At 38.2% G+C, this 25,038-nt stretch overlaps 1 protein-coding gene across 2 annotated transcripts in view; it reads left to right on the forward strand.

The window, feature by feature from the left end:
• EEFSEC (eukaryotic elongation factor, selenocysteine-tRNA specific) overlaps positions 1-25,038 on the forward strand; it is a 172,946-nt gene that overhangs the window by 34,533 nt on the left and 113,375 nt on the right. For both annotated transcript variants that reach the window (XM_070933612.1, XM_070933613.1), the window contains exons 2-4: positions 9,652-9,859; positions 14,148-14,244; positions 15,875-16,039. In XM_070933612.1, coding sequence (XP_070789713.1) covers positions 9,652-9,859; positions 14,148-14,244; positions 15,875-16,039 — 470 coding nt within the window. The remainder of the gene's footprint in view (positions 1-9,651; positions 9,860-14,147; positions 14,245-15,874; positions 16,040-25,038) is intronic.

Raw genomic sequence — 25,038 nt, forward strand, 5'->3', positions numbered from 1 at the left:
ATTTCTGTGAAGTGATCCAAAGAATTAAACTTAACTGGTAGCAGTAGTTTAAAGAGACAAATAAAATGCCGTATTTACTATTCTCTTATGACATGTGAAACCTCTTAACTCATTCTCATTTGGACCTTCTTCCTTTTTCCTCTTCTTGCTAAGATTTTATTGTGTTTCAAGATCAAGGCCTTTACAGTTTTTGATATTGATAGATACTGATGGAATAGTATGATCATGTGCCAAGCTCAAGGCACCTTTTTGGTTTTCTTTTTATTTTTTAGGGGGCAAAAGTTCATAAGCTTTGAACTGAATAGCTGAAAATTCATCTTTGGTGTTCGTATTCACTTATAAAAATACCTGAGCACACAACTCATGCCTAGAATTTATAATTTAACTGTTTAAATTGTGTGCAGCGAGCTTATAGAATTATTAAGAGTTCTTGAATTGTGAGAAATAAAAGAAGTGTTATAAGAGACTAACTGTTAAAATGTATAGCCCACAGTGATTGTAAAAAAGTTTCAGTTTATGTACTGAAATAATGTGATTGTGTCATTTTTATTTGATGTTGATTAGATAGTCTTTTAAGTGAAAATCCTGATTTAAAAGTAAATTCCTAGGATTGACTCCTTTTGTATACAGAAATTTAAACATAAACATTCTGCCAGGGTTAATGTTGCCATATTTTAGTCTAGAGCAAAACAAGCTAATTTGCCTCATAAGCAAATTATCTGATAAATATGTACCACTTTCCTTGAGAAACATACCGATAGGTACTGAGAAATCAGTCACCTTGTTTGGAATTTCTTAGAAGCTTTTATTTTTTTGAAACTCTTAAAGCATGCATCAGGAACCTATGGGCCAATGATGAAATATGCAAATATTTCCGCATTTACTTCTGAGAAAGCAGAGTTTTTCTATCTCTGATCAGATGATTTCTCATCTTCAGTGGGTTATGGAGTCGGTATATTTCTGTGTACTGAGAAAAAAAAAGTGGATTAATTTTGTTGAACAATGTACAGAGTGATAGCTTCCTGACTTAATATTGAAGAAAAGACTATTCTCAGTGCACAGGGAGACGGGGTGCACTGGGACAAGGGTTTGACAGAGGAAATAGGCTTCTTCTGGGACTGTCAGGCCTGATTCAGCTTTTTGTCAAGCTCTGCCTTGACATCTACATATAATGTAAGGCAGTTAGACTATGCACACCTTGCTAAGAATAAGCCTATCTTTCACATTCCTCCCAAGGAATAAATCTCAGGGAATAATTTGCTTCTGAGTTAATCTTATATTCTTGAACTGTTTATTTCATTAAAATGACCCACCATTTGGGCAGTTTTGAGCTTCAGGACTATAGTCTAGAGAACAGATTTCCTGATGTTTCACCAACAACTGGCATCTTCAACCACAGATGATAAAGAAACATCAAGAACTCTGTTCTGTAGATTACGGTCCTAAATCCTGAAGCCCAACACTGTCCAAGAAATATCGGCTGTTGAAGTTTACATCAGTAAACCTACCATTTACTTATAAAGATGTACATTTATGTATTTTTTTACTCAGTTGCTTTTTTGGAAAGTACTATTGCTTACTATATTTTCTATATACAGTATGATGCAGCATTTTGTGGATAATTTTAATATTTCAAAGTGGCATTGTTATTTCCAATTCTGAGGCCATTGTTATAAAAACACTATGACTATTTCTTCCAATCATACAGAAACTATGATTCATTGTACGTTACATTTTAGAAGCAATGGGTTGAAGGATGAAATCTGAGATAAGAAGGGAAGAGAATATATCAGGGCTAGGACTAGGATCATTACTGAGGTATAGAATCTGTTGCTAGAAGAATGAAGGTGAAAGCATAGAGTTGATTCATTTAATACATTTAAAAGCATTTATCTAATGCATTAGCAAGACTGATTTGGAGATTTTGGAAAAGCAGTTGCTAGAAGAGAAGCCTAGCTTCTAATTCCAAATGAGGTAACACATTTATATAACCTTTCAATATAATGGATCTGTGGCCCTCCAGCAGTTGCTGAATTGCAACTCTTGGCAGTACCAGCCCATCTGGATAAGGGTGCGGAATGCTGGACTCGAAAGATCACAGTCATCAGAATGGTCAAAGGTTATCCCCTGCAGATTATCAAAGGGAAGCTTTGGTCAATGTCTAAGATCACATTCCTGAATTTTTTTGCTCGAAGCAAAGGATGAATGACCAAGTATTTTTCCTCTTTCTCATTCTTTGGAGAAGAACCCAGTCTCAATTATTGTAGCCTGTTTTGTGCCAATAGTGGTTCCATTGTGTCACTTTCTTGCCTTTACTTTGCAGAAAGAATCTGCTTACCTAACTGTCCTTCTAATAGGGAACTTCCAAATTATACTGGAATCTGTTTCATAAAGACATGTCCTAGTTCTGTGGTTAAAAGATGTTCCTTCTCTATTGTATGCGTGGAAGGGACTATTATTTTACAGAGTGATTTCATACCCCCAAAGTCCAAGTGTAACATGTATGGGAGAGTAATAAAAAACAGTGCTATTTATTTATTACTTATATCCTGTCTTTATTATTTTTTCATCAACTCAAGGCAGCAAATATTTTCTCCCATTTCCCCCACAACAATAACACTGTGAGGTGAGTTGGCCGAGAGAGAGTGATTGAGCCAAGGACATCCTTCCAGCTTGCATGCCTAAGGCAGGACTAGAACTCAAGGTATCCTACTTCTAGCCTTGTGCCTTAACCATTAGAACCATTTAATGAAAAGAAGGTGACATGATAGCAGTGTTCCAATATCTAAAGGGGCTGCCACAAAGAAGAGGGGGTCAACCTATTCTCCAAAGCACCGGAAGGCAGAACAAGAAGCAATGGATGGAAATTAATCAAGGAGAGAACCAACCTATAATTAAGGAAAAATTTCCTGACAGAACAAGTAATCAGTGGAATGATTTGCCTCCAGAAGTTGTGGGTCCTCCAACACTGGAGTAAGAAGACTTTGGACAACCATTTGTCTAAAATTTCCTGCTTGAGGAGGGGATTGGACTAGAACAGTGATGGCTAACCTTTTTGCCATCGTGTGCCAAAAGCGGGGAGAGCACGGGGGTCATGTGCGCACGTGCCCACACCCATAATTCAATGCCCCCCGCCCCCGTGCATGTCACACGACGACACCCATGCTCCCCCCACTTTTGGCATGCAACGGCAAAAAGGTTACTGGTGGGTCTGGAAGGCCCGTTTTTTCGCCCTCCCCAGGCTCCAGAGGCTTTCTTGGAGCATGGGGAGGGCAAAAGCGGTCTTCCCCACCCCCCCACGAGGCCCTCCAGAGGCTGGAAATGGCCCGTTTCCCAACTTCCAGTGGGCCCAGAAGGCCCACTTTTCATTCTCCCCAGGCTCCAGAGGCTTTCTTGGAGCCTGGGGAGGGTGAAAACAGCCTTTCCCACTTCCCCGGAGGCCCTCCGGAGCCAAGAAACAGTCTGTTTTCCACCTTCCGATGGGCCCGGAAGCCCTGAAAATCAGCTGGCCAGTGTGTGCATGCGCGCTGGAGCTGAGCTAGGGCAGCACTCGTGTGCCCACAGATATGGCTCTGCGTGCCATAGGTTCGCCATCATGGGACACAAGATCTCGAATGTCCCTTCTAACTCTGTTATTTTGTAGACCAAACTGGCTCTCTTTGCTCTTTGCTTTTCCTCCCGGCTTCTCTTTTACCAGGGTGGAGGTGGTAGAGATTCTGAAGAGAGGCATATAACTCGGGCAGCCAGCATCTGGCATATGTAGGAATATTGAAATGATTTTAGGATATGCTCAGATAGTACCAGTCTCATGAACCCAATGCCAAAAGCTTTCTGCTCTCCTGATACAGATAGTCCTCGACTTACATCCACAATTGAGCCCCAGATTTCTGTTGCTAAGAGAGACAGTTCTTAACTGAATTGTATCCCGTCAGTTTTAAACCCATATTCAAAACAACATGATTTTTAGTTATATCCTCTTCTGCCTCTTCTTTTAAGTCTATTTTTATAGTATCAGACAGTCTAAGAGAAAGTTTTGGGTACATTGTTGCCAAGTATCTTTGAATTCTTCCAGAGTTAAAATACTTTTCTCCATTCTATATTATATTAGTGGTCTTCTCTTTTAATTACAATCTTTAATTCTTTCTGGTTGCCTTTAGTAACCAGCCTTCAAGGTATCCTCTTGTCTTGTTTTTCTCTCATCCCAAACATTTTCCTAGGGAAATATTTTACACTTAAATTCAAAATTGTCATATATTTTTAATAATATTAATATTTTAAACAAACCACAGGGAGTTTTATAATTGTTTCAGAACCTTATTTCTAGTCAATCCAATCTCCTATATCATTTCAAAGCTTTCCAAAATCAACATTCCATTCACCCTTTTGCTCTTTATTTCCAAATAAAAAAGGTTTTTTTTTAAAGTTTTAAACTTGCATAAAACCTCTTTCACTTGCGTTATAGGGAAAATCACGTAGGGTAATAAAACTGATCTTTCTAAAAGTTCCTAATACCAAAAAAGCAATCTACAAGTCATTTACAGTAAAAGTGGTTGAGAAAGGGAGTGGGTGAACCCAGTATCGCTTCAAAGGCTTCTCAGCCGTGGCTTGGACAAAACAGTCTCTCCTGACTTCCAGAGTTCTGAAACCTGGAGGAGACTGCTATTTTATGGTCTCATAATGGGGAGCTGCTTGGCGAATCAACCCCAAGCCCCCTCCTTTATATGGAGGAGAGGAATTCAAGGAATTGCTTCATTCACCGGCTCCTCTTTCTGCCACAGCCATCGGTTCTGCTTCCTGTGGAGCTGTCTTTAGTTCTCCACTGCTTCCCTGGAAGTCCTGATCACTGTTTGGGATGGAATGGGTGCAAACAGGACAGTGTATGTGAGCACATGAGTGTAGCCTAGTTGTTGGAATCTGGCTGGTACAAGCAGGTTGATTTTGCCTGTCAAATTTTGCCTTGTTCTTCCTGAACAGATGTTTGCAGAGAGGATGCAAGTTCTGGCAATGGGGTGTGTGATAGCTGTCTGATGTCTTTTGGGAGGTGCCCTTCGGTTTAGAATGGGTCAAGACCCATCAAATTAATTCAGTAGCTTTTCTTATACATTAGCAACTCCCTGGGAGGAAAAGACAAAAGTCAGGCAGCAAGAAGGAAAGAAAAGAGGCTTCTAATTTGGGGAAATGGGGGAAAAGGAAGAAGCATGATGGAGCCAGTCCTAGCTCACAGCACTCTTCCAAGACAGCTAAATAGCTGCATATTGACGAGCTTTTTCTGCAGAAAGAAACAGTAAGTAACCGTTTCCCGATTCCCATCTGCCAAATTCAAGGCTCTTGAATGGGATTTACAAACTGAAATAGAAAAACAGCAATTACTGGACCTTTCTGCATCCCTTGGTGAGGAATTAATACATTCGTTAGATTCTTTGCTGCTCTCCCCCCAATCGATGGTGAGGTGGCTTGTGTATAAAATAATAAATAAACAAATAATTACATAACACATAAACAAACAAGCAAATCTTCAGTGGATTTTATTCACTCTCCAGTTTCTTCTAAAGAAAATAACATGATTGCAGAGGGCAAGGACTGGGAAAAACTGCCAGTATGAGATGGCACAACCAAATTTATGGCAAAACAATGTTTGCTGTAACTGAAACTGTTATTTCAATGTTTGAGCAATTAGCGTCCATAAAAATAATTTAGACCTGTTAAAAGTGATCTGGAAGTCTCTGCACAAAAGCACACAGAGAGTCCCTTGCCTTTACTGAAGCTCATGTTCAAATAGACAATCTAGTGAAGTGACATCCCTTAGGGCAAAAGAACAGTAAATTATAAGCCAATAAAGGTCTAATTATTGATGGGAGTGTGTAAGTACTCAAAGAAGTTAGCTCATCAAAGCTGACCTGTTCCTTGCAATTAAATCAGGTTTCTCTTCATTTATCTTTGTCTGGCCTCAATTCCAGTCACTGGGTCTATAGAAGAGCAATTGTAACTTTCTTTGGGGCAGTTTTCCCATTGCTGCCACTGGCAAATAGATTTGTTCATGGTTGAATGACTCTCAAGCATGCCTGGCATTTAATGAATTTTACTGCCTTTTAAGCAATCTATATACCACACGTGTTGCATAAAATGAAATCCTTTTCATTTTAAAAGGATTTGAAATCCCAATCAGTTTTCCATTATGGAAGGGTAACTCCTTTGCTCAGCTCTGCTGTCTTTGATACCCACAGATTGCCAAATGTTAACCCTGTTGTTAATAATAGTATCTTCCTGTTTGTCCTTAACTAAGCCAGAACATAGAAGAATGACAATTAAATAAATGAGGCTAAGTTTGTTATGGATGAGTCTGCCCTTATCAGTGCCTTTGGAATCCTCAACTTGTTCAGCTCCTTCAGCCAATTCTCTTTACTTGTCCACTTGGTGTTAACAGGAATCTTCTTTTAACCATCCTTGGCTTGATAGCAAACGCCATGCTGCCAAGAAACAACTGCTTTCTTGCTTTAAGGAATATAAAAAAGATCCTTGTTCTTAATCAAGCCAGGATCTCCTGCCTTTCAAGACAAAACATCAACAGGTATTACATGCTAAGAAGAGAGTTGTGGAATCAATTAATTTTTGTTCCTTGTTCTAAGAATTCAGCTCCATAACACTTCAATCTGCTTGCCTTAATTTACAAATTTCATCTTTTATTTTTGCTTCAGTTTGGGATAAGTTTCAGTTAATAGTTGGGTTAAAATGAATGTCAGAAAACATTTAAAAAATTGAAGAAAATTAAGAGCAAACAGAGTGGCTAACTCTTCTGGAGTGCCTGGGGAAGTGCAGGATCCACAGGTTGATTTAAGTAACCACATATAGCACGAATATCAGGAAGTGCTTATGAAGTACAATGTCAGAAGTCAGAATCTTTGTGTTTGACGGCTTCTAAAGTTTATTATGTTGTGGACCTAGATAGGCCATTTGATTAGTGTTTTAATATGAACTAATTAATTCTTCCCAATTTAATATGTAAATTGGAATCAGATTTTGCACTTTCCTTAAATGTTCTGAAGAAAAAAAAATCATAAAAGTATGTCTTAAGAAATTTCTACACACTACTAATTGCCAAATGTATCAATTCTTTCAGCCAAATAAATTGATGGGGTGAAATATGGATTTAGTAGTTTTTATTAAAACTAATTTTGAATTTCTTCTAGTAGCGTGGGAGAAGTACCGGAAGCCCATATGCTTTATATTTCATAGTCTCTGTGCTTCTTTAGATTGCTTTGGATATCTGAGATGTGCAGGCTCCTTTTCTGCGGGAGCTTGCACATATAAGTGTGGAGGGAAAAGCACAGATTACATTTCAGACATAACAAAGAAGCATAGAGAATGAAGTGCAAGTCATTTGTGCATTCTGTTCCCCTGCTTATGTTCAAAGCCAAGTTATCCCACACCTCATTATCTTCAAGCATAATATCGTAATGATACAGCCATCCAATTTTGTGAATACGTACAGTCACAAAGTGGCTATCCACTCTCCAGCTTATGGAGATATACCAGGCCAGTGAATCTCACATTGGCGCAGATCCAGAAATGGGACCATGATGAAGAAGAGAAGTTACTTCTATTCTCTGAATAATTGTTGAATGAAAAATTGTTTTTCTGTTTGGTATGTGGAAGGAATATTTCAGTCTATTAAACTAGATGCTTTTTGATTAATATTGTTTTTGATATTGTTAACTCATTTGATTTTGAATTATGAGCCTTAGCTTTTTCTGACTATGTCTTGAAGTTTTGGGTTATTTGAAGATATTTTTATACTTGTCCTTTTTGTCCCTCAGCTTGTCAGAGAAATAGACCAAAGTGAAATGTCTTCCAAACACATTCTTCCCAGTCCTTGTGAGATGGAGCCCATCTCTTGCAGGGGTGGGTTCTATTTACCTTTACTACCGGTTTGCAGCAGGGCCGCGCACAAGCGTTGCTCGCACGCACGCTCTTCTGCGCAAGTGCAGAAGCTTCTGCACATGTGCAGAAGCGTTTTCATGACATTGGGGGTCGGTGGGTGGAGCCTCCAGCCAGTTTTACTACCGGTTCTATAGAACCGGTGCGAACCGGGAGCAACCCAGCAGTGATTTCTTGGCAAATGCCAAAATGGAGATAGTGTAGACAATGGTCTACAAATAAATTTTTTTTCTTGACAGCACCATCTCTTAAACCAGCGGTTTACCTCTGAAATCCTCCATTACTTCATTGGATATTGACCATGCATCAGAAGTATGGATGAAAACCCCACCCGTGTTCTTAACTCTTTTGTCCTAACCCTAACCCTAACCATTTGATTTTTTTCCCAGGCTGTTTTTTGTGGTACTGTTATCCTAACATGAAAGAGGAGAAAGATATAATAATCAGTGGCCTTGATTAGTTGGATAATAGCATAATATCCAATAGTTGGATAGTTGGATAGCACTTAGACTTATATACCACTTCATAGTACTTTTACAGCCTTCTCTAAGCAGTTGACAGAGTCAACATATTGTCCCCAACAATCAGGGTCTTCATTTTACCTACCTCAGAAGGATGGAAGGCTGAGTCAACCTTGAGTCAATCAGAATTGAACTCCTGGCAGTGAACAGTGAGCTAGCCTGCAATACTGCATTCTAACCACTGCACCACCACTGTGCCACCTGTGCCAAGCCTCTCTGTCATGTCTTTGATCTTTGCACTTTGGGAGATGATATATTTCCCTTGATAGATTGATAACTTCCGGATAGCTTCCAGATAAACTCCTGGCTTGCTATCTTCTGAGGCTGACATTCCACTGGTTCAACTGGGGCAGCTTCTTCAGAGTATGAATCTGGATCATGACATGAAGAGAATCAAGACTCTTGATAGTCAAGAAAAATAACAAATGGATCATCGAACAAATCAACTCAGAGTTCTCATATGAGGCCAAATACCAAGCTGGATTTATCATAGTTTAGATTTTTGATGTGCTGTGTATTGGATTTTGCCCAATGAACTCATAAAGCTCTCATGACAGGAACTTTTGAATTTACCATCGTTTCTAACTGTTTCTGAGTTTCAGATTGATTTAAGATTATGGTCTATTTTGAATCTGTTCATAATTTTCCATTGTGGATAAAATAATAAGCTGTTGTTAATTGAAGACTTCCTAATTAATTATAGCCTGCTAAGGAGCAAAGGCACAACGTGAGTTTGGAACAGAGTAGCATAGGTTTCTTGCATAACTTATGAAAATACTTACATCCATGGTCTGCTAAATCTGATCAGTAATTCTAATATGTCCATATGAATTAAAATATTTTAATAAAATTAACATAGAAAAATAGATTCTGATATGTAATAAGGTATTTTTCAAAAGCTTGCATTTCTGATGTTTCCTTTGCAGACTAGACCTTTATGTCAAATTTAGAATCTTGACTTTTAGAGTTTTGACTTTGACTTTTGCTTTTTTATTTTGATTATTTTTTGTCCTAATTTTGGAAAGTTCTATTAAGTTCTGAATGTCCAAACACCTCGAATCGTTACCTATACAGTGTTTTCCAAACCATCTTTTTCTAAATAAAAATATAAGAGACATAAGAAACATTCACTACCACATTCACGATGACATGTTAATGGTGTTTTGATTCCTACAAATTTGTTTCTTTCTTTCAGGTGCTCAGATTATTGACTTGATGATGCTTGTGATAGATATAACAAAAGGAATGCAGACTCAGTCAGCAGAGTGCTTGGTGATTGGACAGATTGCCTGCCAAAAGATGATAGTAGTTTTGAACAAAATTGACCTTCTTCCCGAGGGTAAGCGACAAGCTGCCATCGACAAGATGGTGAAGAAAATGCATAAGACCCTGGAAAACACTAAGTAAGTAACCTGCCCAACTTGCTTACATAATAGGAGTTGCATTACTTTCATTTTCTTTTTTCTATGCTACTTTAGGAGTTTTTGATGAAATTCCTTGAACCGAGTGTACTTCCTTAGAATAAATCTTTAAATTGAATATGTTAGTTAGATAAGGTGGTAGACATTTTGTTGTTGTTGAGAGCCATAGTTGCTCAAAGATAATCTGTTAGAAGTTGAATCAATTGTGGTTTGGAACATAGGTAAAAGTGAGTGGGGGAGGAAGACACCTGTTGTCTTTCTGACACTCCTCTTTTGTGCTGTATCTTGACACCCGCTCCTCTGCCACAAAGGAGTAAGATAGCTTTTATCAGGCAGAATAGAGGAATAAGTCTTGATGAAAGAAAATCAGCATGGATTCTGCAAAGGTTAACTCTCTTCACATTCTAGAGGGTGGTTGGTTTCTTTTTTGAGATTGTCAACTGAAATAGAAATGAAGGTTGACCTATACTTTCACTTTCTAAAGTTTATTACTGAAGTTATTCATAAAAGATGCTTAAATAAACTTTGTGATCAAGGAATAAGCTGTTCTTTTGTGTACTGTTACTTCTTGCTTAGCAGTGATAATCGGGATTTTGGAATTTCTGTCATCAAGTTATGCTGATGTAAAGTGCAATGTCCAGTGACTATGCTGCATAACAACAGCCGTACAGGAATTCCTGGTTTCCATTGTTTAAGCGAAGACTTCATGTGATTGCAAATTCTGACTACCTGCTGACTTCCCCATTGATTTTTTGGAAAGCCAGTGGGGAAGGTCACAAATTGTGAGAATGTGACTACCGGACATTGGTATGTTCAGAAAGCCAGCCCATTTGCTGAGCACCTGGATCACTATGTGGATGTGTCATACTGATAGCTGGAACTTTGAGGACTGTCATAAGTACCACTTGTTCTGCACCATTGCAAGTTTGAATGGTTGCTGAACGAACGGTTGTTAAATGAGGACCACCTCTATTGCTAAGTGGTTAAAAATCAGAAAATAAAGAATAGGAATAATTGCCATAAAGAAGAGGGAGTCAAGTTATTCTCCAAAGCACCTGAGGACAAGAAGCAATGGGTGGAAACTAATCAAGGAGAGAAGCAACCCAGAACTAAAGAGAAATTTCCTGAAAGTTAGAACAGTTAATCAGTGGAACAACTTGCCTCCAGAAGTGCTCCAACACTGGAAGGTTTTAAGAAGAGATTGGATAACCATTTGTCTGAAATGGCATAGGGTTTCCTGCCTAAGCAGGGTGGTTGGACTAGAAGACCTCCAAGGTCCTTTCCAACTCTGTTATTCTATTCTGTTCTGTTCCGTTCTGCTCCGCTCCGGTCCATTCCATAGGGAAAAGAAAATATTTTTTCTCACAGCAGCTGAAATGCGGTCACATGACTGTGGGGAGGGTGATATGACATTTTATGACACGTGGAAGTGTTTTACGGGCAATAAAGTGTCTGTTCTGGGCCCATCATAATTTCACACAGTCATAAAGCAACTGGTCGTAAGTTCAAGGACTATCTATATTCTATTGTGTATGCAGCAAGAATTCTCCACCGTTTGTATCAATCATGGATTTTGGATCTGCCCAAGGATCCTTCAACATTCTACAGCAGATTTTGGGTAGAATGGGGGATGCAAGGAGGAAGAATCCATTATACAAATCATGTCTGTTCCCTTTGAAGTCCAGGGTGTAACAGCACAATTACCATCCAAATAGAACCCCAAGGAACAGAGATGTGGGAGAACCATGACTGTGCTGGGAAACAAAATTTGTAGGCTGTGAAGAAATGTACATTTATAAGACTAACAGAGATGATAGATGCCTCAACTACAGGCTCCGTGTGGGCAGTGGTACAATAAGGTTTAACCCCTTATTACTTTAGTGCCCTAATTTGCTCCCTGACCCAAAACAATGTATCTGATTGGCAGATGTTTATGCCAGTTTTGATAGATTTAGAAAATAATTTCAATTCAATTGGAATGTAGCTGCAACCTTGGAGTTGACCTCTGCAGCATTCTGTTTCATACCATGTGTTGTCATTCAGTTTTTCATATCAGTGACATTGGCTTTGATCAGTCTTGAATATATTCAGCTGTATGTATGGTTCATTTTTGTCAACTAATAGTAGTGACATTCTTAACAAGGTCTGGAAAATAGTCATTACTAAATTCTGCTAAAATGTTTTCTTTTTAAATAAAGGTTTAGCTACTTATAGACTTGTGTTTGACTTGAAATTCTGAATTCTTCCGGATTTCTTTTCTGGCCCCCCTTCAATCCCATATCTATTTCACAGAGGTGTAAGGATATTGTGCCTTAAGAAGGCCCCTTCTCGGGTTAAAAGACATTTATTTTGTCTGAATTTCTTCTTTCTTCTAATTCTGCCTGACAATAGACTTCTTTCTCTGTCCATCTCCTCTTTTCAACTCATAAATGTGATTTGGTTTACCAATTAAACATTTTTCTGGACTTCTTGTTGAGCATATACTTAAAGCACTTTGATAGTACTTATCATAACAATGCCAACATCAGTTTTTCTGCAGTTTCAATAATGTGCACAAATCAATACCTTATCTACTGTTGATAATACTTAATGATGTATTTTAGATGAATAAACTGAATTTAAATATATTACTGTTAGAAATAGCAATACTTAAACTAAGTAGTTCAGTTAAAATTATTTTTAAAAACAATGTTTCGCTGGGGAAATTTATACCATATATGATATATTTCCATATATTCTTCAAATGTATTTTTAAAAACAAAACAAAACACTGTTTTGGAAAGGTATGTAGGGAAATTACAGTATTTGTCTAATATTTCATTCAAAAGCTTCAATTATTAGGGAACAATATAGAAATAGAAAACCTCTATGGATATGTTAGAGCTGTTGAAGATTTATGAGGTGACTTCCATGCCTTTCTATTCCTTTATTTCTGCTGGGACATCTGAGATACATTATGATATTGGCCTAAAAGATGAATGGTAAGGCAGGTATTGATCAGATAAGCCGTAATTTATTTGGCTTGTTGGTAATTTGACTCTGGTTTGTTTAACAAAATATGCCTAGAATAAATGTTAGTTTAGCATTAAGAACATTTTTTCAATGTTGAAATGATTGAGTTCCTATAGCTGAATTTCTTCTGCACCATGAAGAAAATAGGAAAGTAACAAACTTGTCTAGGTGATAGCTTAATTATGCTGGTGAAAGTAAAAAAGCAATCTGAGATGCTACAGGAAATTAGATTATCCTCCTATTATTTCAGAGCCAGTATTACAGGAGGCTACTAGTCTGTGCACAAGAAATATGAAAGTCTTCATATGAAGGCTTCATCTGAGCCTTTCAGAGCTCAGATGAGCAGATCCTTAGTGGTTGGGGGCTATTCAAAGCTGTATTAATTCCAGTTATGCCTCTTTCATTTTTAAAACAATTTAGAAACTAGCTAGATTATTGTTTTTGTTAAATTATAGCTAGGGATAGATTGAAATTAAATAGAATAGTGATGTTATGCAAACCACACTGGGAAATGTGGACCGTGATGTCCTACCTGGACTGTGATACCCTACACACAGTCACTCATGCGCTTGTCGCCTCCCGGATCAACTACTGCAATGCTCTCTACATGGGGCTGCCCCTGAAGACCACTCAGAGGCTTCAGCTGGTGCAGAATGTGGCCGCGCGGGTAGTGATGGGAGTGTCTTGACACTCTCATGTTACACCCCTTCTGCGGGATCTGCATTGGCTACCAGTTGCCCTCCGGGTGAGATTCAAGGTGCTGGTAATCACCTATAAAGCCCTACATGGCGTAGGCCCGGGGTATTTGGTGGACCATCTGCGGCCAGCGACAGCTCCTCATCGCCCGGTGCGTTCCCACAGGGAGGGCCTCCTTGTGGTGCCATTGGCCAGACAATGTTGGCTGACGACCCCTAGGGAGTGGGCCTTCTCTGTGGGCGCACTTACCCTGTGGAATCAGCTCCCCTGGGGTTCCGGGTGGCCCCTGACCTTCGCTCTTTCCGCCGTGGCCTTAAAACATGGCTATTTGGCCTGGCCGACTTGGACTGAAGGGGTTTTAGAGGGGATTTTAATGGTTTTTATAGTTTTATTGGGTATTTTTATATAAAAAAATTGAACTTTGTGTGTTTTATTGTTGTGAGCCGCCCTGAGTCCTTTCGGAGATAGGGCGGCATATAAGTCCAAATAATAAATAATAAATGTCTGAATTGTAACTTTATTATACAACTGGTCTCATAGATGGATTCTTTTTTTGGACCAGGTTCCATGGATGTCCTATAGTTTCTACTGCAGCAAAACCTGGTGGTCCAGAAGCCCCAGAAACTCTGACTCCAATAGGAGTTTCGGAATTAATTGAGGTATGTATCTTAAAAATGCTAATATTATTAATATTATGTGATGGCTCAAGGCTGTAGGCATAATCTAAATCCTAGTTCAATGGACTGGTAAACATTCCTTTGATAATAGAGTGGTAGAAGCCCATGCAATTTATTTGGAAATAAGCTCCACTGATTCTAATAATACTTACTCTCAGCTAAGTATGTATGGAATTGAACTTTTCTTCGTTCATTAACAGTTTTGCATGTGAGTCTTCTATATTCCCATTTCTTGAGTAAGAACCGAGACTGATAAATGCATCATGGCTTGATGCATTTACAACAGGTTTATGGAACTAAATACCATTCAGTGCACTGAGGCACTGATCATATCAGCATAACAACAGGCACTACCAGATCCATAGAAGCAGAGATGCCTCAGAGACAGTCCAGCACTGTCAAGGTGTGACAGGGTGTAAGATGCAGTCAGGAACACATATACTGAACGGCACAACCACGCAGCTGGCATTATGTGCAGTAACATCTGGTGGCAATAGATGTAGCTGTGCCAAGTGACAGCAACATCAGGAAGAAAGTGTGTGAGAAGCCAGAGAAATACAGGGCCCAAAGGAAGAAAGTGGGTGGCTGGTATGTATCTTCCTCAATCCCGGCTCCTCTATCAGAGACCTGGGAGTTTGTGGATTCTGTGCAGTGTTTTAGCTATTCCTAGCACTGCACTCTTCTGGACAGAGAGCTCTGATGTTGTTCCTGGGATTGCAGCTCTATTATTATAATTTGTTTAGCGTATGGCATATCATACATGGACTAGCAATATATATTAACATTTCATCTAGATTATCTAGATTAGCAAATACCAATGTCTAGGCCATCTAACTATTGAAGCACAGCATTGTTTATATTAAAAAAAAAATCAGATACTGGATCAGTGTATGTGCTCAGTTTACAGCCAGTCATGATGTCATCTACAGCTCTGGGTGCTCCTGTCACCACTGGGGCCACTTTGGCCTTTACTTTCTACATGTTCTCCAGTTCCTCCTTCAGGCCTTGGTACTCCTCCAGCTTCTCATAGTCCTTCTGACAGATCTTGAGTTTCTCATACCCCTTCTTCCTGAAACTTCCTTTCTTCTCCAGCTGCTTATTCTTAGTGATGTATTTCTGGATAGAGCTAGTGGAAAATGAAACTTCAATTGCCAGTGTGCCTTTATTGTTCTTCAAAACCTTGCCATAATTTTTCTATTAGACAAAGTTGTAAAAATAAAGGAGAGTAAAAAAAAAATGCTGCATTTTGACTTTTTAATTATGTATGTGCATTCTGAGAACTAGTACGTATCCTTTCTTCCCCAAAATTACAAATAGTTATTGCCGCTGTATTTGCATAGGTGTTGGCAGAAACTTTTCTGTGACATATTTTGCTAATCAGGCTGATTGTGCTGCATCAAAACTTTAAGGCAGAAAATCAAATCCAGTTGCTGCTGCTAAATCTGCACCTCCTGGGCAGTGCAAATAATTTATTTGACCTTGGACTATTCCAGTCTTGTTGCAACAGAAAGCTATGCCGTGGTAAAATCAATCACATATCTTTTCTCTTCATTTCTTTGTGTCTTATGTGACATTTTGTCAATATACAGGTCTTATTTTCTCTTGCTTTTAGGTCCTAAAGTCAGAGGCTTATATACCAACAAGAGATCCTTCAGGATCATTCCTTATGGCCATTGACCACTGTTTTTCCATCAAGGGCCAAGGCACTGTGATGACAGGAACTATTCTTTCAGGCTCAGTTAATATTGGGGACAATGTGGAAATTCCTGCCTTGAAGGTGAGTATATCATTTTTGGTTCTAACATCTTTATCAAAGAGAGAAAAGGCCAGAAAGTTTGCTGCTGCTATAGTATTCCATTTACCTAACTAACTTCATTTGGCTTGCTTAATAGGAACTTTTAAAAATCCTTTAGGGAATACTGTACAGAATTGGGTAATTTTTAATAAAATAGTGTTGGCCTGTTTCGCAAACTATGTACTTTGCAAGCAAAATGGATGCCTGAAGCTGAGTCTTCAAAAGGGGAGACCCCAGAAACGAAGGAGATAAAAAATTTAAAAAGGAAAAAAGAGAAAGAAACTCTTTCAAGGCACTTAAATAGAGAAAACATCTCATCTGATTTTACTGGTGCAGAAAAATGATAAGAGACCAAATTCAGGATATTTTAATGAAATAAAAAACAACAGATTAACACTGTATTTGGTTGCAATGAAAAGTGTCCAAGAATCTAGTTTGGTCCTTCCGGGAATAAATGTTGATACAAAAAAAAACATTCAAGAAAATCTTATTATGACATAAAAATAATAATGAAGAAAATGACCAGCAAACAAAGACATGTAAATGAAAAAATATTAAATTAAAGGATAAATAAGAAATTTCTAGGTCCAGAAAAAGCCTATTTTCAGTGTTGAGTCTGGCAGCTAAGTTCAGTTACCAACCAGTTGGACTTGATGAAAGAATTCAGTTTTATCTTAATGTTCCATTCTTGTATGTTAACTGCAACCTAATCTTTTCAGTTGGCCAATTGATTAGCATAATAGAAAAAGAAGAATCCAATCCTATTTTTTTAAAAAAATGGAAAATCCATCAAGATTTAGTCTTGAAATAGAGAATTAGTATAATTACTTTATGAATAGGTCAGACTCATTATTAACTTTAAGAAAGGTCCTTCTGTACTGATACCATTTTTGCACCCAAACTAATTTTTTGTTGTCATCGCTCTGCTGACTTCTACATGTAGAAATCACTACTTGATTCAAAAATGCCCATCCTCTGTTCCTCCCCCCTCCCCCCCGTAGCTCAAAAGGTGAGCTATGAAGTGTCATATTACCATTCCTCTGTTCAGTTTATTAACCTCTGTGGGGCAGGATTGTCTAGGAGTTGGTTGGGTGAAGCAGGAGTTTTCTAATGCTTTGTACTGGAAAACCAGGTTCAGTACATACAGTATCCTGCTGAACTACTTCTGGATTGGAAATAAATGATCTTAACTGTTGAAGAGAGATATATTATGGGATCATGTATGAAATGAAGCTGAAGAGATGTAACACAAACACTATGGAGATATCTAAGAGGACCAGTTAATTAAATTATTTCTATGGTGATGCTTTCAGAGCACACACTGCTCATTACGTAGGAATATCATTTTGTTTATATACTAGCTGTACCCGGCCACGCGTTGCTGTGGCCCAGTCTGGTGCTTCCGCTGGGCTAAAAGAGCGAGGCTGAAGTTCCAAACTCTCTACGAACATTTGGTGGGTGTGGCCAACTCGACGTCACTCACTTTCATCAGTCACATGACAGCCCCCGAGCCACGCCTACCCAGCTGGTGATTAGGGCAGAGAACCAGTTGCTAAAAAACAATGGGAACCACAAAATCCTCCCTCTCTGTCTCCTCCTCTCTCTTTGTATCTCTTTATGTCTCTCTCTCTCCCCGTCTATATCTCTCTATGTCTCTCTCTCCCCCCCGTATCTCTCTATGTCTCTCTCTCTCCCCCTCTCTCTGTATCTCTCTCTGTCTTTCTCCCCCCCTCTGTATCTCTCTATGTCTCTCTCTCCCCCACTCTGTATGTCTCTATGTGTCTCTCTCTCCCCCACTCTGTATGTCTCTATGTGTCTCTCTCTCCCCCTCTCTCTCTATCTCTCTATATCTCTCTCCCCCTCTGTATCTCTCTATGTATCTCTCTCTCCCCCTCTCTCTGTATCTCTCTGTCTCTCTCTCTCCCACCCTCTCTCTCTGTATCTCTGTATGTGTGTCTCTCCCCCCCGTCTCTCTGTATTTCTCTATGTCTCTCTCTCCCTCTCTCTCTGTTTATCTCTGTCTCTGGTCTGGCCTCTTCTGCATCCCCCGCCATCACCCTTACCTTTTCAGGCCAGGCCTTCGCAGCTCTCCGCACCACAGAAGAAACTCGGGGGCCTCCTCCGGGGCTCAACGGGGAGACGCATAGCAGGGAAGGGAAGGGGAGGGAGGGAAGGAGGGGGTGTGGCGGGGGTTCGAGGCTGGTTTGGGGTTTCCCGTCCGAAGGAAGAAAGCAGCAAAGCCAGGAGCTATGCACACCTCACTGGACCCCTGCTGCGCAGTTCTCGTCCCCCGCCTGCCAAGGGCAGGAGAATGATTAAATCCCCCGCTCTTCCAGGCGAAATGAAGGAGGGCCAGCCATCCTCCCTCCTGCCCGTTTCTGCCTCCCGAAGCCTCCCTGGAGCCCCTTTTCTGCCAGAGGCTGAAATTTTCGTGTAGGCTCCGTGAACTGCCAGAGCGCCCACCTGGGAATCAAAGGCGGCGCTGGTCAAAGATGACCCTGAGGCTCCAGTTGCCTCCATCTCCCGCTCACCGACCGGATTCGCATAGCGCCGGTTAGCAGCTGGTCTTTCTGACCTCAGGGCCCGTAGTAGCACTGGGCCAGGCACGATTCGGGCCAGGTGAGGGACGGAGGGTTCCCGCTCGGCGGACCCAGGCAGCCTCGTTGACAGGTGTTCTTTGGAGGGAGCCCTGAGAGTGGCTAGTGAGGGGGATGGGCAGCAGCGGCAGGCGAGGCTAGTTCGTGGGGTGGCCGGGGAGGGGGAGGTCAGAGCCAGGCTCAGGCAGGCCCTGCCCAGCCCTAGAAGTGCTGGCTGCGAGGGCTTCCCAGCAGGGAGCCGGCTGCCTACCTGCCGAGCCTGGTGGCAGGATATGGCCCTCGGGCGTCTCTGCCTTCCAAATGCGCAGTTTCTTGGAAGCAATATGGAGAGTCTAAATATAAGGAGCAGAAATCTGTTGAGCGTAATCAGAGCTGGGAGGCTGCCATGTTAGTTTTACGTCCAGCAGATGGCGCTGTTTTTCAATGTTTTTCAATGTTTTTCAATGTCTTTCAATGTTTTCCAATGTTTTTCATGTTTTACCTGTCACAGGTGTGACATGTATATAATATAGGTATATAAAAACACGCCCATAGTCGAATGCAACGTTGTGTCAAAATTTGAAAGCAATCGGTGAAGAACTTTTGGAGATGTGCGGTTATGTACAAACAGACATTTACATTTTTATTTATATAGATTGCATCATTGAAATAAAGCAAGGCTTTTATAGGAATCACAAATATAAAACCACCATAAATACCAAACCTATTAATCTTCCCACTCTCCACAACATAAAGGCAGCACCCAGATAAAAAGCTTCCCCCCCCAAAAAAAAACCAAGAAAAAATGAACCAAAGAGGCAGTCTGATTTATTTGTATTTCAAAATTTTAGGCCACCCAACTCCATTGAGTCTGAACAGTTTCGCATATAAAAGCTGTAACAACTCAAAATAAACCCCAAAAGATGGCATCATGTGGAAGGGACAACAACAGATTGTCTCCCTCACCCACAGAGATACCATCATAGTGTCCAAATGTTCCATGGAAGAGAACTGTTTTCAGTACCTTTTGATAAAGCAATAAAGATAAAGCATTTGAGTCTCAGAAGTAAACTGAGAGTGATTGCCAGATAGAATGGCACTATAATTCATCATTTGGCATAGTAATTTTAAGTAAGAATGCATCTCCCTACTGCATATATATGGATATAGACAGTTGAAGTTACAGTTGGAGATTAAATTTGTTTTCCTGTTATCTATTTCATGAAGTGTTTAACTAGGTTACCTGTGGGAAGTTTTACCAATTCTCAATCCTACAAAGCAATAGAAGAGAAAGATCTTATAACACATTGTGGATTATGACATTCCTTGACCTTTCTTTGCCCTGACCTTTTGCTAACTGAGATTGACAGCTGATGCCCACTGGGCATTGGGGACATTGCAAAACAGCTGCTTTCCAAGCGCAAGGAACCCTCCCAGCAAATAAAGTGGCATCTCATACCTATTCTACTAATAGACTTCGACATGTGTGACCGCCTGAACTTGCCGAAAGGAGGGACAGAGCAATTAAAAATAAACAGTGACATTCTCAAACGCCCATACTCTCTGATTGAGGTTGAGAATGCTAGCAGCACACAGATTCCTTTACAGTGTTGACTATGTAAATTGCCATCTGGGGTTGATTATTTGAACTGCAGTGAGAGAATGTTGTGTGCTGTGTGTGTGTGTGTGTGTGAGAGAAATCTCTGACGTAGCAAACCATTCTTCAATGAAGCAGTTTAATACTACTTACTCAATGGTATTTAACATCCATGCTGAAGCATATGAATCCCTTATTGATTGTTTAAAAATGTAGTGATAATACAAAGTTATACTAGCCCTCTGGTACTATGTACATTTTTAAAATCTCCATGCATGTGATATGTCTGTTGCCATTTCCATTTTAGGAGTAACATTTCTGAGTGCTAATATCCAATAGGACATTTTCTTTCTTTCTTAGATGGGAAGTGATTTAATACAATTGGGATTTGTGTTTTCCTAATATTCCAGTATTTACACCATTAGAAGATCAGGTGAAAGACCAGGTTAGGGACAGATTTTTGTCAGGGGAAAAGTCTGTCTATGTGGTCACTAAGAGCCAACAACAACTTGAAGATATACAATCACTCAATTCAAAAACACTGAAATAATCTCTTAGCTTGATGACTGGGTAATCACTATATTTTATAGGCTGGGTTGTCCTGTTAAAATAGTTGTATGCCATATTATACAAATTGATTTGTGATTAATTGAAAGTACCCTTCATCAAATCTGGTACCTTCACTTTCTCTAGGTCCTAATTTTTTCTAAAACTGAATTTATTAGTTGGAAGTAGGTGATTACAGTTGACACAATCTATGATAAGCACTTCACAGGAAGCATTCTTTTGCTATGATAAATAGTATACTCATATATTTGCTATGATAAATAGTATACTCATATATTTGCTATGATAAATAGTGTACTCATATATTTGAAATGAGTGCTGTGTGCCCCTGCAATCCAGTTCAGATAGCTTTGGAAGACCATTATGATACATTTTTTCAGTATGGTTTCTGGAGTTTATTATTGTTATGCTTAAGTTGGGTTGGTACCTTTTTGTTATTTTTCTTAACGTAGTTGTATATTTGCTTATTATTATATTATAATTTGTCTGTTGTACTTTTCTTCACTGAAAGTTGTTTTCAATTATGATGTGATATAAACTTATAGATAGGTACATCAGGGAATACATTTTGAGTTGGAGATGAAGAAACTTCAAACTTCTTTAGTCTTGTTTCTTGCCTTACAGTACAGTTTTTGAATGTAATGCATTTCTTAAGTTTAAGATTCTTAAATCATTTGTATAAGTGCAGGAAATAGTTTTATTGAGAACAGACCTCTCCAAAAGGTTTGGGTAGGGGTGATTAAATTTTTTTTTGAATTTTTATTTTTAAACAAAACAAAAAACATAAATCCATCATCCATTACAATTGCAAACAGTGTGTCGGTCGGTTACAAGTCTTTTGTGCTTCATCCCCATATTCAAAATTTACTAATTATCTAATTTCTCATATTAACTATGGCTTTATTGCTTCATAAAAATTATTTTCAAATATCATTCATTTCATATTTCATTTCCATGTTTTATTATCTAGCCATTGATAAAGTAAGTCCCATATTTTATAATATTGTTTATCTTCTTGTTCTCTAATTTCAAATGTCAATTTACTCATTTCAGCACATTCCATGATTTTCTTAATAACTTCATCTTGTGTTGGTATTTTCTCATTTTTCCAGTTTTTAGCAAACACAATTCTAGCCGCTGTTAAAATATTTACAATCAAATATCTCAATTCTCTATTGTATATTTCTGGCACATTCCCGAATAAAAAAATCTCTGGCTTAAAGTCTATGTGTTTTTTTGTCATTTTTTTCAACCATGAGTGGATTTTAGTCCAGTATCTTTTATCTTCTACACATGTCCACCATATATTGTAATATGAGCCCGGTGTCTGATGACATTTCCAACACTTTTCAGATTTGTTCTTGAACATTCTGGCTATTCTCGTCGGGGGTAGATGCCACCTGTAAAACATCTTATACAAATTTTCCTTATATGCTGTTGACATTGTCATTTTGTAATTTTGCAACCACAATTTTTGCCATTTCTCTAAATCAATTCCATAACCAAATTTCCCCCCCCCATGCAATCATTGTTTCTTTAACTTGTTCTTCTTCCAACTTTACCTCTAATAAATAACCATACAGTTTTTTAATTACATAGTCATCAGAACCTGTTAAAATTTTGTCTAAGTTAGTCAAATTATTATAAAAACCTTCTGTCTTACAATATTTATCATATCTAGAATGTATTTGCATATAAGAAAACCAGTTCATCTTTAAACCTTGTTCGTCCAGTTCTTGTTTCGATTTGAGTTCACCCTTTTCATTCAATATTTCACTATATCTAATAATTTGTTCCCTTCTAAATATTATTGAGTATGAAAATGCTTCAATCGTTGATAACCAGACTGGAATTTTTAAATAGTGTTGTTTTTTTTAATCTTCTCCCAGTTTAGTAACAAAGCCTCTCGTATATAATGTCTTCTAAAGTACCCCTGTGTTTTTGTTCCCTTGTACCATAAAAAAGCATGCCATCCCAACAAGTCATTCCTTCTAAAGTCAATAATCTAATGTTTCTTAGCGTTATCCATTCTTTAATCCACATCAAAGGGGTGATTAAAATTTTTAATTGTGTTACAGTAGAATACGCTAAATTTTTTAAAGCCTATGAATAATAGTAATTGTACACATTTGCAAGTGTTTGCAAATTTCTAATAGATGGTTTAGTAAGGCAAACTCAGTCCTCATCGTCCTCTCTCTTCTTTTAACTAAAATATCCCTTCAAACTGACTCTTGTTGAACTGCGTATAAAGTTTTCATTTTTAAAGGAATAATTGTCCTAAATTGTTCCTGACAGTACACGTGATTGTTCAATAGGCTGAAGAGTTTATAAGGTACACTGTTTTGTATTCAGGTTTATCATGTTCATTTTGATCTGCTTTTTTAAATTCATACCTTGTTCATAGACTTGTGTTGGAATGTAAGTAGAAATCTGAATGTTTTGAGTTTATTTATGTGCTGAATTTATGCCCCACCTTTGTATTTCTTTCAGCTCTCAAACAGTTGGACATTAAAGCTCAACATCAATGCCTTAAATTGTGCTTGTGAGCAATTGATAACCAGTGCAAATCTGCCAGTCGTGGCATCATACGGTCTTTGTACATTGCACTGATGCTATCATCCTCTGAAATAGACAAGCTCAGCAAATAGGAGTTTTTAAGAGGCTTGGGAGGCTTGGAATGTTCCCTAACATGATTAGGCTATTCTCACAGAATCTTGAAAGCCCATTAAAGCTTCATTCTACCTCATTTTATACTTAGCACAAACAAAGTGGAGTTGTTTTGAGTTTCTTTCATATCTTTTCTACTTTCTTAGGACTCAGATATCTTTTCTGTAATCTTGACATTCTCCTTTACCTTCTCTCAGTCAAAGCAACTTTCTATCACAGGTCAGTTGTGGGTCCACAGGCCAAAAGTCACCCAATGAACTTTCATGGCTTAGGCATCTGAACCTGAGTTTTCTAAATCGTAACTCAACTTCTTCACTGCTACAACCATTCTTCAATGTTATGTAACACTAAAAACTGATCCTGACTTACTGTAATATGCATTTATCTTGCATGTGAAATAGAAGTAATAATAAAATCCAAACTTAATGCATTGCATGTTTTTGGAAAACACAAATAATTTCTGATTCGAGTTTGAACATCTGAATCTTGTAATTTAGTCATGGTATATTGTTTTCCACTGATGATTATATCTGAGAGATGTTTGGCTTAATCAATGTTATGTAGGAACATAGGCTGGTTTAATAGATTTATTTCATATGGGATCAGTTTATAATATGGAATAAGAGAGCTACTGAATAGACACACGGTTCATTTTTTTCTTGGTTGGGACAGAAGGAAAAAATAGTGGAAGGAATGCTGCAAAGCTTGGTAGCATTAATGTTTACATTAATCAGAGATCTCCTCTGTTTGTGTAGTTAATCTCCTCTGTTTGTGTCGTTAATACAGTCATACTGACCAGGAAAGAGCCTGATTACTGCTTTTTAAAAAAGTCTATATGTGATAAATTAAAAAATTTGGATTATTTTGTTTGCTTTAATCTGCCAAATATCTGATTGGAATCTGCTTTGGAATTAACATAAATTATCCTGCTGTTTCTAAAAAAAAATCCTTTTCAATAAAATATATTTATGAAGGAAAACTCATTGTTCTGGTGTTCTACCAAATAAGATCAAAATAAAAATATAATAGAACCAAAATTTTTAGAAATCTTGAAAGTTGGAAAACAAATTGAAATACTAAAATCAAAATATGTATATAGCTCTGCCTTTTTATTTGCCATTTTTAATTCAATTTAGAATTAATTTCTATTTTTGTATTAATTCATAATGGTTGTATTGTAAAATGTTAACTCTGACTTTTATTTTTTTAATTTTCATATGTAATTTAAGTTATAAGGAATCATGATTTCTTTAATGATTTCTGTGGTTTAAGTGTTTTGGGAATGTTGAGATCATATGAATTTATTGAATTATTAATTTGATCATTTTGACTGTTTTGACTTTATATATTTTTCTACCTTATGTCATTATCTAAAAAATGAATATAAATTTAGTATAAACAAATGGAATACTTTCATTCAATGAAAAAGTATATAAATTAAGGAAATTATATACATATATGTATGTACAGTATGCACATCTAATTCCTGGCAGACTTCGATCATTAACATTTTAAAGATTCCATATCTATTATCTTGGATAAACATTAATGGCCACATTATTTCCATCAGGGTC

The sequence above is a fragment of the Pituophis catenifer genome, unplaced genomic scaffold, assembly GCF_029215685.1.
Source record: "Pituophis catenifer annectens isolate HBS135680 unplaced genomic scaffold, rPitCat1.0.hap2 SCAF_2, whole genome shotgun sequence".
NCBI classification, from domain to species: domain Eukaryota; kingdom Metazoa; phylum Chordata; class Lepidosauria; order Squamata; family Colubridae; genus Pituophis; species Pituophis catenifer.